The following is an 18,055-nucleotide window of genomic DNA, read 5'->3' on the forward strand; positions in this document are numbered from 1 at the left end:
GTAACTAGAAAGTGGCAAATTTCAAAACAAAGCAAAACAAAAGTGAAAACCAAACAAAACACAACCTGTTCGATTTCAAACTGAAGCAAGTTTCAGTATCTTGTTTGTATTTAGGCCATACATTTTAAATGAGTGAGGCTAAGAGCTCAATGATCAATTTTATTAATACAGAGGATAAAAGGATGTTGCCATTTATTCTAGTAGGACATTGAAGTTTGAAAATATTTGTGCCTAACTAGCACTTACGGTCTACAGTGGGCTTTGAAACTGCTTGGTGAAAGCTCCATTCTGTGAGATGTTAGGAGACATCCTTTGAAACACCTTTGAAACTATCCTTTACTTACACAGGTAAGTTTGAGAACTTGAGCTTAAAAAACAAAATGCAAATATATATATATATATATACACACACACATACACACACATATATACATATGTATATACATGTATATATATACACATATATTTAATATATATAATACATATATTAAAAGAAACCTATTTATACTATATATGAAGTAAATGCGGCACACACACACACACACACACACACACACACAAAGCAGGGTTTTTCAAAGCCTTTACAATGCTAATACACAGTACTAGTCCCCATGACCAAAATAAGACGTGCAACATTTCTGAAAATTTGTGTAAAGAGCTATTTTCTCATGGAACGTATATTAACATTTCACTGTAGTAGTGTGCTGTAAGATCCTTATAGAAAGTCATTTGTTCTGATTCCTTAGACATCAAATCTTAGCACCCAAATTCTGGCCACATTCCCTTCCATGGAGGCAAAATGCTGATGCTTGAACATTCAAGGCCTCCAGTGACAAAGAAGTCTTTGTATCTCAAGTCTTAGAAAAGTCTTTCTTTGGTTGCATTACAATCCCTTTCCCTGTAGCTTCCACCTGTTGGCTTTAATTGGAGTTGTACTGCATAAGTCCAATTCCCTCTTCACATCCATTCAAGTATACAAAGAGAACACTCTTGTCCTCTCCGAGTGTCCTATTTCTCAGGTAACCATGTGCAGTTACTTCAACTATTTGTTATAATGAAGAATTTTAACTTTTTTCACCTTCTTAGTTGCTCATCTCTGGACATATTCTAATTTGCGTATTTCATTCCTGAAGAATGTAGTATATTAAAGTTAATGTGTCTTAAGCTCTAGATACTAGACTTCTGTTGATATGATTATCTATCATTGCAATAGTTGAGATGGCCTATATCATATTGCTGATCCATGAAATAAAATCTATGACATTTTTCATTCTGCTATCACTCACATTCTGTGTGTCTATAGATGGATTTCTGGAGTAAAATTTTTCCCTTGTAACTACTCTAGCTGTCATTTTTGCTTACTCTTCTAGTATGTTTGTTCCCTTATCCTAGCATCTAGGTTATTCAGCATTCCTCCATTGGTTGGGACTCCTAAGATGGGAATCTGCCAAAGCTTATAAACCTATCTCATTATACCATTATATCCAGATCATAATTCAACATATTATAGCATTATTAAAAACTGCAAGAGCTGGTCAAATCTCTTGCTAAAAACACTAATGACACCGTGTTTGTTCTGTATCCTCTAAGAACACAAGATTCCTTTTACCATAATTCTTAGCTTATCTTGCCTCCTACAGGTTATTGCTTCCGTTCTCAAAATAAATTTTAATAATTTGTTCTAGGTCCTAAAATATTTAGTGCAAAGCTAAATATTCAGTGAGAGGTTTTTAGTTGCTGCAAAGTTGCCATTAAAGCTGTGACTCTATTTCTTTCCCCCAGTTTTCCAGGAATGTCGCCCATTCTTCTTTGCTTCTGAGGTTATGATTTATGTTTCATTAATTGTGTTTCATTTACAAATTCTCTTAATGTTTCACAATATTCAGGAGACCTGACCTTATTCTGAGTATCCTACTATCCTTTAACAGTATCTTCACACTTACTGTCCTTTAATTCTTTCTAAAAATGTTTTAGGCTGAAGATTTTTTTTTTCGGAGAGAGAAGCTTGAAAATAAAATAAGGTTTGAAGAATTGTGCTTTCCTCTTGTTTTTCATTAATACTGAGTCTTAATCTTTGCAATGTTAGCAGTGCAGAAGGAAGCTTTCTTTTGAGAAATCAGTGTGGTATCTCTCAGGATGCCTGGGATCTAACTCCTATTTTTGGGCACTGCTTTAAAGACATCACAACTAATTTCTTCATCATTTAAATGTGGTTGTCACCTTAGATCAATAGTTCTCAACTGATTCCTCCCCTCTCCCTGCCACACCCCTGCCACCCCACACCAGGGGACATTTGGCAATGTCTGGAGACATTTTGGCTGTCACAACTAGGGGTGGGTGGCTACTGCTTGCATCTAATGGATAGAGGACAGTGACGCTGCTAAACATTGCAATGTACATTCCCTCGAAGCAAGAATTAACCAGCTCAAAATGTCACCAGTACCAGGGTTGAGAAGCCTTGGCTAGGACCAAACTTAGGATTCCTTTTGTCACCATTCTTTTATTCCTTTTTAATTTCCTTTACAAGAGCTGTAATTCAGTTTCTTGGGGAAAAGAGAAGAAAGGAGATGAAAAGTGTAAAGCCTCATTGACTGGCTTAGAATAATAATGCTAGCCAGTTTCTTGGCAAAGTATGTGGACTATGGTATATTACATTCCATGAAAACTAAGTGCTAGCTGCTACAATTATCATCATTTTCACAGATGTACCCATTGAAACTGGAGAGTTTCAGGACCTGGTCAGTGGTAGAATCTAAATAAATAAACGTACCACCTAAACTTTTAGGATTTTATATTATATCTGCTATTGTTATCTAATTATAAAATGTTCCCTTACCTGCTGAAATTTTTAAATAAATTTACAGATACCAGAGTATATATAATACATATTAGCCTGACTTTTTCTTTAGTCATAAAAGTTTTCCTAAACTCTATTTGAAAACCAGATACTTGAAAAGATTCTCACTATCATCTTTTAAATATTTGGGAAAAAAAGGCACAGAATTTATAAAAGTGTGTATCTGGCTTATACTCCTCATTTGTAGGATAAGGCAGTTTGTATTGGACGATCTCTAGTGTTATTTTTCCCGTTACAATCACCTAAGAACTGTGAATATTTTGCATATGCTTGATAAGTCCATTTGCCTTAATGGGATTTAGATGTTGATATTTATGTATAGTGTAGTCATTTGAGAGTCTACTTGTCCCACTGAATTTCTGAATTAACCAGAAAAAATTTCAGTTGTTAAAGTATATGGTAACCATATTGCAAGCTTCCATCCCTCTGCAGCATGGTAAAGTTCTGGGAGTGACATGTGTCTCTTCTATTTCCCAAGGGCAATTCAAAGAAAGCATTTTTTAGGTTGACGTTTTGAATTTGAATGAACCCATATATAATTATATTTGGGGATTTTTGAATATAAAGACAATTTGGCTAACATGATAGAGGAAAAAAAAGAACGGCAAGAGTGAAATATTCTTGCTAAATTGGTAAATTATAAGATGGATTAAATAAGTGATCATATTGTCAAATATGATCTTTCTTGAGTAAAATATTCTTATTTCTTAATGTCATTTTCCATAGCTTTTGCTTTCTTGTTTTTCAATCAGATGTCTTAGAGGTAAATATCTCATCACAAAAAGAAAAAGTTATGCATTTGTTATGCTTTAAGGGACTTAGGCATACCATTTTGGAATTCTGGATCGTTTCTTTATCTTTCTCTTTTGACTTTTATGAAGATTTGATAATGTAGGTAGAAAAAGGGGAAACAACCAAGTAGGACTGGATAGATTTCCTAGATTTCTGGTATCCCTAGGATTCCTGGTATCTGTACAGAAAACAAAAGAATGTGGCTGATTTCAAACACAAAATGTACTCTTTTCCTCCCTCCCTCTCTCCCTCCCTTCCTTTCTTCCCTCCTTCTTTCCTTATAAATACTATGCTTTATAGACAAATGACATGAATTATTTTTCTCAATATTCATTCTTGGACTGACAGAGCCATTATTTTAAGTCACAATGAAACTTTCAGCTTATATTTATTTAATATTTGTTAATTATAGGGAGCTAATTTATCAGGCTAATTACTTATTTGTATGTATTCCTAGTAAGTTCAGTTGTTATGGAAAGAAAAAGTAGTTCATTTTCTTTTATTCATAAGCAATAAAACAATAACATTAAATTATACTTAAACTTACCTCCCACTCAGATATGATTAGTAAAATAATATTTATGGGTATTTGTTCCTTCAGCATTCATCACTGGTAATGCAGAAGATCAAACTCATGACATCTTGAGAGCTGGCATTATAAACTTTTGGACATGTACCATGAAAACCATTCATGTTTTTTTTTTTTTTTAATTTTTTAAATATTTATTCCTCTTGTCCTAGGGCTGGGATTGGTTTCAGCAACTAGAATCTACCAACCTGATTTTATTTTTTATTTTATTTTATTTTATTTATTTGTTTATTTTAAAGATTTTATTTATTTATTTATTTGACAGAGAGAGAGGGCACAAGCAGGCAGAGAGGCAGGCAGAGGCAGAGAGAGAAGCAGGCTTCCCACTGAGCAAGGAGCCCGATCCGGGGCTCGATCCCAGGACCCTGAGATCATGACCTGAGCCGAAGGCAGTGGCTTAATCCACTGAGCCACTCAGACGCCCCCAAACCATTCATGTTTTGAAAAAGTACTATTAAAACTATTTAGCATTCAAAATAAATCTTGTTAGTAGCCTCCTCTTATCCACTTTCTACTCACTTCAATGCCAGGAACTCCATTATATAAGAAAGAAATTTCTTAGTGTAAAGGGAGAAGGGCAACAAAAGTTGTGACCCTAGGTTCTTGATTTCCATGGAAATAGTAATTAGAAAAGAAAAATCAAGACATGTTTTGTTTTAGAAACTTGTAGTTCTCATAAAGTAACCCCCAAAATAATTTGTCATTTGTAAAATTGTAGCAATTTGCAAATACTTATTGCAACCTACCAAAAGATACAGCAATCAGAATAGCATTCAAAAGTTAATGACTGGTTTGTGATAGGTCATCTTCATTCAGTTTGTTTGGTATGAAGAAAAAAATGCAAAAGCAAAAAAATACTATGTAACTGTATTTCAAATTCATAGAGGTGGAAGGAAGAATAAATGTGTTGTAGAAAGTTAAAAGAGCAAAATATCCACTTTTCATATTTAGCTCCCAAACTATATAGATAGCAACTAACGATTGATACGTTTCAAAACACTAAATTTTCCATGATAAATGATTATGAAATAGCAATTCACCACTTAAGGCCAGCTGAATAAGTAACACCTCATTTAAAGTTAGTTTTTTAAAGATGAATATATTGCTGTATTTTATCAGTTAGTTACATCAGTTGAAAAAACAAGCACAGGAAAACACTGCAGTAATTATATTAGTTAATCTAATATTTGAAACTTAACCTCCCTGAAAGATGTGAACATTCATTCAAGAAGAACGCTAGTTAATTCATGCATCAAGGTTCACTGTATGGTTCTGATATGCAGAATAATCTTATAGTTCAACCCCCTCATGCTCAAGTTGAGAAAACTGAGCTCTTATAAGATGAAGGGCTTTGTTCCATCACATGTTGGACAGGCAAAACACGACCACTAGAACATTCACCTGACTCCCTGTCCTGGTCTCTTCTGGTACCATCACCCACCAAGCTGCCTTTTCTAGTAGAATAAACACGATTTATGAAAATACTCAGTGAAACTCTCTCACATGAATGAAAAATTCTACCTGTGGAAATGCAAATGGTATCACTCAGTGAGAATTAATACGACCTTAATGATGGCAAAAAATTTTCGTTCAAATAAGGGAACTCATATATTCATAACCCAAGTCCTTATTATTAAATTTCTAATTTCCCAAGCTATTCATTAATCTATTTGGATGTTTATCATTATACACAGATACACAGATAGCTACAAATACATCTAAACAAGCCTACATAAAGACCTTATGAGATTTGAATCATTAGTACGTAAATACTAAAATTTAGTTCTAAGAGCTACCATTGAGAAGAATGACAACCAGTCTGGTAGGGCAGTAGGGTATATAGATTAAAATCAAATTCAACTGGATTCATTCCTCACAGTTCCTTTTGTAACTATGACCTCGGGCAGGTGAATTCTGTAAACATTAGTTTCCTCAACTGTAGAGATAAAGATCCCTACATAATGAGGCTAAATAAGATATACTGGGCACAAACTGGGCAGTAAGTGTTATTTCTAATAGTCTTAAAACCAAATGTTTTCTATGAATAAACATATTTTTTAATTAAACAATATTTTCTCCTCCCAGATTATGGCTGAGTTATAGAAACATGACATTCTTATTGTTATTTATTAAAGATATTATTCATTTAAAATCTAAATACATTCTAGGGCTACACACACATAAAGAGGCACTCCAATATCATGCACATGTGCACACACATGCACACACACACACACACACGTAACTGGATCCATTTTCTTTTTAAACCCTAGAATTGAAAGAATAGCCATTTTGGTTTTATTCACAAAATATGCATTAATGTGATCAAGCTCTGTAATTTTGTGAGCTATTCCCATTTGGGGCTTTTGTGATGGAATTGAAATGCTTTTCCTTCTCAAATTAACTCTCCACAGATGTTTTATAAAAAAAAATCAAGATGTAGTTTTTGAGAATGATGTGGTTGGTTTAAAAAATTAGGCTTCTGCTTTTAGTTTAGCTGGGGATAATATAGTTTTGTAGTTAATACTGTTGCAAAGCATCTCCTAATTTCTGGACATGTGGCTTGCATTAAAATGTCAAGAAAATGCTTTAAAAACAGTAACCAGGGGTCTTAGGGCTGGACTTGCCCTGTTAATGAGAAGAAGTTGGCAGGAGGTACCGTAATATTAGGTTTATCAATGTTATATCACTATAGCCTATAAAACTCACTGATAGCAAACTAAGGCTTTGTCCAACTATAGCTCTATAGCTATACTGTTTTGCTAAACACAAGACTCATGTGGTAGAAAAATTCTTGCTAACCAGCTTGACTAAAATGGTAGCCAGGTTAGACAAAACAGTAACTTTAGCAGTATTTGGATAAAGTTACAATTTAAATCAGTTTTCAGTTTCATGTTTTATTCAAAATTCAGATACTTGTTCCCTACCTTGACCTTGACCCAGTGAACCAGAGTTTCTTGGAGGAGTGTCTCAGAACTTATACTCTTAATAAGGTTTGAGAACTTATGGTTGAGACCATGGAATAATATTTGGGCACAAAGTGGCATTGTGTAAGAAAGCAGAGGAAAGCTTTGGATTAATATTAGAAGCCCAGGGTTCTGCCTCTTACTGGTGGCTTGATCTTTATGATCATTGAGCCTCCCTGAGCATTCAGTTTTTCATGTTTACCCATCAGGTTTGTTGTAGGAAGCCAAGGTGATAGCACACTTTTTAATCTGTATGCTGCGATACTAATGTAAGATAGCACTATTATGATGGTTATGGTTAGTACAAACTCTTTAAATAATAATCCAACTGGTCTAAGAGAGTTGTTTCTTTTCCCATATAATGTTAAACATTAAAGGACATAGTCTAGGTATCACAACAGAAATGCATTATGGAATGCAGTCGGGGTGGGAAGCCAACCAGTGAAGGTGGGTTGCAGTGGCCAGGGTCTCAGGTCTGAGCTGATCTGAATTGATCTGAGCAAATGGGGGATGAGCTCTGAAGCAAGGTTGAGTCTAGCAAAAACTGTTGACTGGTACATGTACAGAGAAATTAAATTGCATGGATAGCAGATGCAAAATGAATGTCTTTGCCTAAGTCTATCTAATAAAAATCTAGAAGCCATAAAGACAATGAGCTGAACATAAATCAGGCATGGAGTTTTACAGCTGGAGAAGGAGCCTGAGCCCTGGAATTCACAAAAGGACATGAGGACATTTTTTATTTTACTTTTTTATACTTAGTCAGGGCAAGACCTCTTTAGGGCACTGAATCCAGTTTGTGGCCAGCTTATCAATAGCACTTGTTAGAAATAAAATGAGAAGACAAGCACAGATGTAACAATTTTTTGTTTTGAAAGTAGAAATTTTGATCAGAGGAATAGAGAAAAGAAAAGGAAGAACCCCTCCCATGAATATTTTCCAGTTACTGAAGGGTTAGCCTGGAATAACGTCAGAGTGTTATGCAAGCATTGGGGTTGTCCATCAGTTGCTTAAGAAAGGGGTCATCCTCACCCCCCTCCCTATCTTCTGAAATATCATGAGCCCTCTCATCATTCATTCATTCAACAGATATTTTTGGAGTAGTTTTTGAACGTGTCAGACACTGTTTTAGGTAGCTGCTGGAGGAAGAAGAAAGAGCAAGGCAGATGTGGTTCATGGCTTCAAGAAGCTATGCTTGTCCAGGGCAGCATGTGCCTACTGTAAGTAGGTATTCCTTTGCAATGTAACTGCAGCTACTACCATCAAGAGGTAAGGTCTGTTTTGCCACACCTTGAACCTAGAACCTGGAGCTACCATGAGGACAGCAGGGCTAATGTGCCACCCCCTAGGCTGAGCCTGGCTAAAACTGGAGGAACATTCTAGGCCAGCCCAGCTCAAACTACTGATCTACGGAAATGCAAACTACATAAATGGTTGCTCTAAGCAGCTATGTTTTGGAATGACTTGTTAGGTAGCAAAAGCTGACCGAGTCACCCTTAACTATGTAAAAATGATGCAAAGTTTATTTGGGGCACAGAATTTTCTCACACGGCTTATGAAATTACCTTGATAACTGCCAACTCTTCATTTTGCGCTGTAGGGACATGGTCTCAGTGTACAGTTGTCAGAATACAGACACCCTGGGAAGGTTTGATATTGGATCTCTGATCTGCAGAATATGAAGTTGACTAATGCGCTTGAAACGTGACATATAGAGTATAATCTATTTCTTGGAGAAAATACAAATATGTAGGCGAGACATAAACATCTACAACAGTACCAAGTCCAAACCAGCAGTCAAAAAGTTCATGCAAATCCAATTAGCTTTGCTTTGCAACATAATGGGTCATGGTGTCAAAACAAAAACACGAATGAACAAAAACCCCAAAAACCTATCTGTCAGTTTCTGAATTTGTCTGACTAACCAACTATATCCTATAGACATGGCCATAAAGTGTCTGATTTTTCCTTCAAATAATTTCATTATTTTGATATATTATTGAAACTATCACCAAAGGCTTATGTATCGTTCCAGAAGTCCCTGTGTAACCGTTGCGATTCTAATGATGACACATCAGTGGAGATGAGTGAAAGAGATCTTTGCTTTATCTTAATTTTCAAGTATGTCAGAATGCCTTTTCCTCTTTTCCTGGCAGCCACTCGTCTGTCCAGCCCTCTCAGCTGGGCATTTTGGGAAGGCAGCCAATTCCAGGGCTAATGTGTTTCTGCTGTTATCTGACACTGATCCTGCTTCATAGAAGCAACAATGAAGATAAGCCCTAATTGGATGTATTTTTAAAGCAAATCTTTTAGTTACTTAGAACAGAGCTTCCTCAATTAGCTTCCTTTCCCTGCTCTCTGGCTGTGCAGGAACCACACTAAATGTGAAAATGCTGGATTTGCATGGGAGTCAACAACAGGGTTGGGACAACGGAAGGATGATCATACTGAGCTCAGGAGAAGCATTCCATCAGACAGGCCAGGAACTGTGCCTCCAGGAGAGCTGGTGAGGGAAGGGCGCTGAGAGAATCTGATGTGATGAGAGGCCCCTCAATGGTCTAGGGTAAGGCTACTCACAGCCACACCCCAGCATGTCTGCAAGAGAGGGAGGGTAGGGCAGGCCCCGACTGAGGGAGAATCCATACTTCATAGTGGGCTCCGTCCCTGTGCTCCAGGGGAAGTACTTTGTTCCAAGGCAAAATGTGTTAACCTTGGTTTAGGATTGAGAGTTTCAAATTGCATTCTGTGATGTATTATCCTCAGGTCAGAGAAAATCTATTTGAATCCTTACCCTCTCTAAGTTACTCACAGGGTTTTGATAGCTGCTGAAGGGAGAGCTGCTTAGTAGAAGAAGCAGGTTTAGAGGTCTTGATGTGGAAAAAATAGAAAAGAAGCAGAGTAGATTTCTTTTTGTCTTTGACTCAGTCTGAAATGGAGCTAGAAGTGGCACAAAGTAAATTAATAATTTCCCTTTGGTTGGCAGTGAGTCGACCATCTTTACCTTATACTGCCTAGAGGGTCCCAAGTTCTGGTGTTCCTTTTAACAATATTTAGTATCAGAGGTGTGAGGACTAGTGTCGCCTATGGCAGACCATGAGGACCTCCTTAAGCTAGACCTGTGGTCAGTAGGAAAGCGTGAGCCTGGGCGGGGTTGGGCTGGGGGCCTGTAGTGGGTGTGGGGGAGACAGAGTGGGACCTGGAGAAAAGTAAATGAAGAGGAAGCAGCTGCTCTGTACTGCAAGGCTCTTCTCCGTCTGCCTCCTCAATTAGACTTCCTAGTCATTTTTATAAAGGCATCTGTTCTCACAGTCCTGGCCTCTGACCAGGTTCTGACTCAAGGATTTACTTCACTGGAAGTTGAATTTCAGTTCTGTGTTATAAAATTATGGAGGCAGTGATTTTTGGATGCTGACATTATTATTTGAAACTTTACTTATTTATATTAATATTAAGAGTTAAGTGGTATGTTTGATTTACTTTCTAGTCAGACTCCACAGTTTGCACATCAGTGGCTTATCAAGGTTATATTAACTTAGAGACACATTTTTCTCTTTTCTGATTCTCATGTGATTATAATACTGTATATAAATCTTGACTCCTCCCTGCAGGCTGCCCTCTGTACTCTGTGCAAGGGAATATATCTTCCAAAAAATAGTCACTCCTCGCCATATTAACTCTGACTGGTATAACGACTGTTAAAAAAGTAAGTTAGTTCCAATAATTAAGCGATATGTTTGAGGTTTCCACTAGAGTTCAGGTGTAAGAATTGACAAACCGATGGCTGAACAAGTTAGAGCTGGCATTTTTTTTTTTTTCCTGTCTTTTCTCCTTTGCTGTGACATTGATTTGCTGGGAACATCTGGCACCCATCACCACAGTGAGTGAAGTGATGACCCTTTCTGTTTAACTACAGAGCCAGAACAGGACTGACTTTTAAGAAGTGACAGGGATATTGGAATGATATGCATGAAACATAAACATTGGGGAAAATGAGGAGAAGTCTAGAACATCATCACTTCCACAACGTGTTATCATCATTAATTTTGCATAGAAGCAACAGCTGTGAAGATACTGATTTTTAGTAGCTTTATGGATTTCTAGTTGGTGTACCTTTATATATAAATAAATATACACAAATACATAGAGCTGTTTAAATAATGTAAAGTACCTCTCTGTCACAGTGACCATAATTTGCTCTCCTCCCTCAGTCCTCATAAGGGGGGAACCTCCATCCCTTAGTTACTAATTCACTTCTAATGGTTGAAAAGTTTGGATTGGAACAAAAATCTATAATTTTTATGTTATCCCCCATAGGTGTACCCAGTTCTAGAAGCTGCATACCTGATGGTTAGTTCTATCCACTGTATTGGCCGTGGAGGGGTGGTCTCTGGTGTTCTGACGGATTCGAGTGGAGTTCTGTTGCTCAATGGTAGAGGAAGTTGGGATACAGAACTCTCTGAAGCATCGTTTGAAGTTTTCATCCAGAAATGCGTAAAGGACTGGGTTCAGGCAGCTGTTAGTGTAACCTAGAGCAATGCAGAAGTGCCAGGAAACGGTCTGGAATGTAGTTTCTGGGATTGTAATCAAGGCTTTAATGATGACATAAATGTGAATGGGAGTCCAGCAGACAATGAACACAGCCACAACCACCAGCACCATCCTGGTGATTCTTCGCAGATTCCTGTCCTTTTCTTTGGAGCCAGAGAGCATACGGACACTCTTGAGGCGTAAGATCATCAGTCCATAGCACACGGTAATGATGAGGACGGGCATGATGAAGGCAAAGATGAAAACACAGATTTTCAGCAGGTTTTCCCAGTACCAGGTTGGGTGAGAGAATGTGAGTGTACAATCTATGGAACCTGGAAAACAATAATTATAAGGCAGAATGAGCAGCAACAACTAATTACAGCTTTGACCAGAGCTAACTTAAAGCCATTAAGGAAAGCCAATAAGGGAAAGTTTAAAGAAATCGAGGGAGAAAGCTCTCTGTTGATTTTCAGGGAGTTATTTTTAGATTTTTTTTTTCTAAATATCTCATGTTTCATCTATTTTGATCACATTAAGCTTTCATTTAATCAACAATTATGGAACCTTTCACTTGAGCTAGATCCCCTATGGGGTCCATGTTGACATAAAAAATACAATCATTGTCCAAAGTCTATAGGAGGTTCCAGGTAATGGATAAATTCTTTCCACTTTTTGATAGGTGGTTCATGATTTTTATATGAGGACTAGAAAAATAAATTTGTCGTGTTGACAGCCATTTGAAATTTTAAAACACCTTAATGTTCTTTTGGGTTTAAGTCTAATTAATCTTGTAAGAGCTATATTCTTATTTTCCCATCATTTTGATGAAGTCAATACAGAGAAATCAGGAAACAATAGATTATATTTTCTTTAAAATGTTTAGTGTCTTAAAATTTAGGAGAGAACTCCTATTAAAAACATTCAAAGTCATTTTGCTAGAAAAAAAATCACTGAAATTACAATTTGACTAAGAAGTTGGACCACTCATGACTTTACCAGCACATCAGTTTATAAACCCCTCACCCCTCAGGCCTGCAACTTACCATGCCTGTACTTTGTTGTTGCCATGAACATTACAGGCAAGCCAATGGCTGAAGAGATGATCCAGTTGCAGACATTGACAATTTTGGCATTGCGGGGAGTGCGAAAATCCAGGGCCTTGACAGGATGGCAGACTGCGATGTAGCGATCAACACTCATGGTACAGAGGGTAAAGATGCTGGTGAACATATTATAGTAATCTATGGAGATCACAATCTTGCAGAGGATGGTTCCAAATGGCCATGTGCCCATTAGGTAATTGACGCTCTGGAAGGGCAGGGTACTGGTTGCTAAGGCATCCGCTAGGGCAAGGTTGAAAATGTAGATATTGGTGGCAGTCTTCATTTTGGTGTATCTAGGGGGTAAAGGAGGAGCAGTGGCAAAGTTAGAAAGAGACCAGTGTGAAATATAGATAAGCTTCCAATAATAAAAAATATTGCAATGGTTAGTGGAAAGTACTTGAGATGAGATATGGGAGAACTTGTTTCTGATACTAGATTGGCTATTCCTAATCAAGTGTCTATGAACTAAATAAAGTTTCTCTACCTATCAATTTTATAAACTGTAAAAATGGCCATAATAACAGCTAACAAACTGATTTATTGAATTTTTTTAATGTGCCAGACACTGTGATAGATGTAATAGACACAGGGAGTGCTCAGTCATATATCCAAGTCTACTGATATTCATGAAATGAATATAAAATGAATGATAATTCATTTTAACTCTAAATATGTAAAAGAAAAATTTCAGATATATATAGCTAAAAGTATGGAAAAATGTAATCATGCAAAAATGTGTATGTATATATATCAATGTAATAGTACAAGTGTGTTTATATATGTGTGTATAAATATATATTGGTGTATGCACACACACACACACACACACACACACACACCGAGACTATTATGGTGGCACAAAGAAGAAATGAAGGGGTAAGGTAAGGGATGAAGGAAGGCATCCTGGAATTGTAAATGTGCAAGTTTAATCTTACATTAGTAAGAGACGTTATTCTGGATAGAACACCTAAATAAAGGCATAGAGTTGAAATGGCATGATGTGTGTATTTTGGTAGTGCCAAAAAAAGTAAAATCCCACCAGAGAAGGATAGTAACTCTGGCTGGGTAGGAATACAGAGGCCAGTTCATGGAGCGATTTGTATGCCATGGTAAGAAGGCTGAACTTTATCCAATCCATGATGAGGAAGCTAAGGCTGTTTGTTTTGTTTTTATTTTTTAATAGCTTTATTGAGGCATAATTGACATACAATAAATGGCCTATAATTAAAGTGTACGATTTGATAAGTTTTGACATATTTACACACTTGCGAAACAATCATCTTGATCAAGATCAGGAATTGGCAAACTACAGCCTGCAGACTCGGTTGGGCTACTGCCTGTTTGGAAAAAACACACTCACATTCATTTAATTACTTCTTATCTGTAGCTGTTTTGATGATGCAGTGGCAGAGTTGAGTAGTTGTGACAGAGACCATATGGCCTGCAATGCCTAAAATATTTACTATCTTGCCCTTTACAACAAAAAATCCCAACTCTTGATCAAGATAGTGAACATATCCATCACCCTCAGAAGTTTCCTTGGGCAGCTCCTTGATCTTTCCATTTTCCCTTCCCTGCCTTGACCTCCACCCTTAGGCAATCACTGATCTTGATCTGTTTTCTATCATTATAGGTTAGTTTTCATTTTCTAGAATTTTATGCAAATAGAATCATTTTATATGTACTCTTTTTTGTCTAGCTTCTTCTGCTCTGCATAATATTTTGAGATTCATCCACATCTTGTTGCATGTATCAATAATACATTCTTTTTATTACTAAGTATGGATATTATTATTATTACTGAGTATGGATATGGATATCATTGTGTGGCTATGCCAGACTTGTTTATCCATTTACTTATTGATGGGAATTGAGTTGCAGGTTGTTTTTGGATACTGAGTTAGCTGTTCTGAACATGAATGAAGTCTTTGCATGGAAACATGTTTTTCTTTCCCCTGTGTAAGTATCTAGGAGTGTTATATGTCTTCAAAGCTACAGAAATTAGAACTTAGAAGGGATGAACAGGTATATTGACAATACTACTAAATTATATATGATGGTAGAAGAATATCTTGCTAATATATTGTTCAATTGTCAGATGTATTTGACATTCTGTATCTATTTACCTCAATGTTAGGAACCGTACTCAGTTTCACTCTGGGAAATGACCTTTTCCACCTTTAGTCTGTAGGCTTTGCAGCCTCCAAGATCAAGTGTAGGCTTTGTAGTGGGCTCTGTTACTAGTTCAGTGCATCAAGATGTAAAGTGTTTGGGGCCATGGTGAATGTTCAGGGCTGGTCTCATGTTTCCACCAGAGCCCTCTGAGTATAGTATTTTTAGATAATTAAACCTGAGAGAATGTAGGGTTGTTGGAAGGGCCTGTGTGAAAGTGGATCCAATACAGAGGATGTGGATTTGAGAGAGCAAGAGATGAGTATCTGCCTGACGCCAGGAACTTCTTGTTTACATGGGGCAATCAATTGTCTCTAAACTTTAGCCTGTGTTTTTCAGTCCCATGAAATTAAAAAGCTAACTCATCTAGCCCAAGATGGCTGCTGGTTGGAGGAGATAGTATTATGGACTCATTTTCTTAGGGCCTTAATTCAGTGTTGAGGGAAGTTGGTTTGGTTTCAGTAAGCACCAGGAAGCTGCAGTTATAATGAAGGATTTTATGAACCCTCTCAAGGTCAACAGGCTCAAATTGTTTATTCGAGCTTTAAAATTCTGAGACACCAACTTGACTGTCAAACTGGTGGAAGTTGCAGGAATGCCCGCAAGTCTGATCTGGGGCCTTTTGAATTGGTGTAGAAGTTTTATTCCTTTAAAAGATTTAAAAAGGGAAAAAGGTAGAGAAAGCCATTTAATTTGAGGAGGTAAACCAACCTGACGTTAGTGAGGACTCTAAATGTGGCAAACAGAAAAAGGGTAATTCAGACAAGATCCTCCAAAGTTCAACAACAAGCAAATAAAAACAATTCAAACTATGACTTTAAGGATTTTAGAATAACTGACCTGGATGCTGAAGAAGTTTAAAAAAATTTGATATTTATAAAAATAAATTTCCTCCAAAAACAAGGGGGAAAAAAAGAACCTTATTAGCTACATCACTGATAACAGACCTGCAGGATACAAAAGCAGGCTTGACTGTCTTAGTCACTTCCCACTCAGCTGACCTTACACTTTACATCTTATCTTTAAGAATGTATTATGTTAAATAATCAGGTTCTTTACTGTCAGTTTTATGACTCAGAATACCTCTAACCTTTTCTTCAGGCTCATCTTAACACTAGGTATTTATTGATGTATGTTTATTTCAGTTAAAAAAAATTTCCTCCCCCAGAACGAGAGGTTTATGAAACAAAATTAGGTTAGGGTCCTCTATCACGAGAGCGAAAGTGACTATCTACAAAAGCTGTTTCAATTGGCATTTTACAGGAACAAAGCCATTTGAATTTTCTCAATTTATCCAAAGAGCTTTTCTCTAAAGATAGCCAGTGTTTTTACCCCAATTACTCACACTTTGAGTCACAGCAACATATAAAAGAGGGTTTAGTAATTTCCTAAATATATGTAAGAGAATTATACAAGACCAAAGGTTTGAGAATTCCAATTGCCTCCAACATATCTCTGAAGGCTTGAATCTTATAGGACAGTCTGATCAGAAAAGGGGTCATGCCGTCTAGCAAACATGAGCTTTTCATTCTGTTTCATTCTGTTCCGATGCAGTGATATGAATTTTGCCTCAGAAAAGTTATATGAACAGTTGGTCACACTGTAAGTTACATCAACAGTCGGTCACACTGATGTATACAAACCAGTGTTAGCAACCATGACAAAGAGGTTTACCCAAGTGGACCTGAGAACATCTTGTTCTGGGGGAAGGAAATTTTTTTAACTGAAATAAACATACATCAATAAAGCCTCTGGATATTAACACACGAGCCTCTTGTCGTCCTTTGCAGCTCTTCCTTCTTCCTGTGCCATGAATGAGTTTGGTGACAAAGTTGGCAAAGTGAAATGGGAGGAATACATGGCATGTCCTTGGAGTGTCTCTCCTGAACTCACAAGGCCTTTCTGACCTTGGCCGGTTTTACTGTGCCCTCTGAATTAGGGATTTTCCTCGAGGCAGAGGCTTAATCTATTTTTTTTTCTTTCTATTATTTTCTTTTCTTTCTATTATTTTCTTTCTATTATTCCCATTGAAATTTTCCTAGAATGTATTTTTTAAAACCTGTTCCCAGTGATTGAGTAGCTAATTTTCTATATAATCCAAATATATTGCCATGTAATTATTATTTTTGAAAAATTATATTCTCCAGACCCTCAGTGTTGGACCCATTTTATGGAGCTTCCAGATGCTGTGTTGGGGGAGGCATTATGAATCCCATTTCATTGGCAGCTCAAATATTCTCCCAAGTTTCATGTGCACTTTTTGTTTGTAAATACCCTTCCTTTCTTTGTGGTCATAAAAGAACTTCTGTTTATTTTCAGACCTGTTCTTGGTGTCATTTTCACAATTATTACTACTTGACAATATGTCATTGGTCTTTACCAACGTATGTTAAATGAAGCCACACTGAATAAATTACTTGTGTAAACCCAATGCGCTTTGCAAACCTTTTGTTATGGTTTTATTTTGAGTTAATTTTTGAATTGTGATGGCCTTGTCTCTGGCCAGAAAAAAAAAATAACGAAGAAAGCTTGAAAAGAAGAACATATTCTAGAATCAAGCTTGTCAGTTTTATACCATGTCAAGCCCTTCACAGTGGTCTGCTACCCTCTCTAGGAATTCACAACACAGCCAACTGGGATGTGCAGAAGACTTTCACCTCTTTTTGGGCTAATTTTCTGCTCTTTCATGTTTTTACCAAATGGAATTTTTTTCCCTCTTTTTCCCTGTTTGCTAATCCCTGTGAAGTAGAAAGGCATCTAATCCAGTAAGGATTCAATGAGCCCTTTCCAGCACTGTGCTTGGAAATATACTTTTATTCTATCTGCCCTGACTTTTACGTCTATCCACCCTCACATAAAGAAATTCATATGTTTAACAGAGAAGATAAAGTATTAATTAGATGAGCAAAGTGGTCATATGACTACCTACTTAAATTTCTCATTTATTGTCCATTTTATGTTGATATTTCAGGCAAGTGTGTGTGTGTGTGTGTGTGTGTGTGTGTGTGAGAGAGAGAGAGAGAGAGAGAGAGTTTGAGATCTAAAA

At 36.8% G+C, this 18,055-nt stretch overlaps 1 protein-coding gene across 1 annotated transcript in view; it reads right to left on the bottom strand.

The window, feature by feature from the left end:
* The window catches only part of LOC111158733 (opioid receptor mu 1), a 72,226-nt gene that overhangs the window by 7,165 nt on the left and 47,006 nt on the right, over positions 1-18,055 (bottom strand). Inside the window, exons 2-3 of the mRNA XM_022520971.1 lie at positions 12,778-13,130; positions 11,546-12,066 (exon numbers count right to left, since the gene is read on the bottom strand). Coding sequence (XP_022376679.1) covers positions 11,546-12,066; positions 12,778-13,130 — 874 coding nt within the window. The remainder of the gene's footprint in view (positions 1-11,545; positions 12,067-12,777; positions 13,131-18,055) is intronic.

Source organism: Enhydra lutris, unplaced genomic scaffold (genome assembly GCF_002288905.1).
Source record: "Enhydra lutris kenyoni isolate GAN:26980312 unplaced genomic scaffold, ASM228890v2 scaffoldscaffold62, whole genome shotgun sequence".
Taxonomy (NCBI): Eukaryota; Metazoa; Chordata; class Mammalia; order Carnivora; family Mustelidae; genus Enhydra; species Enhydra lutris.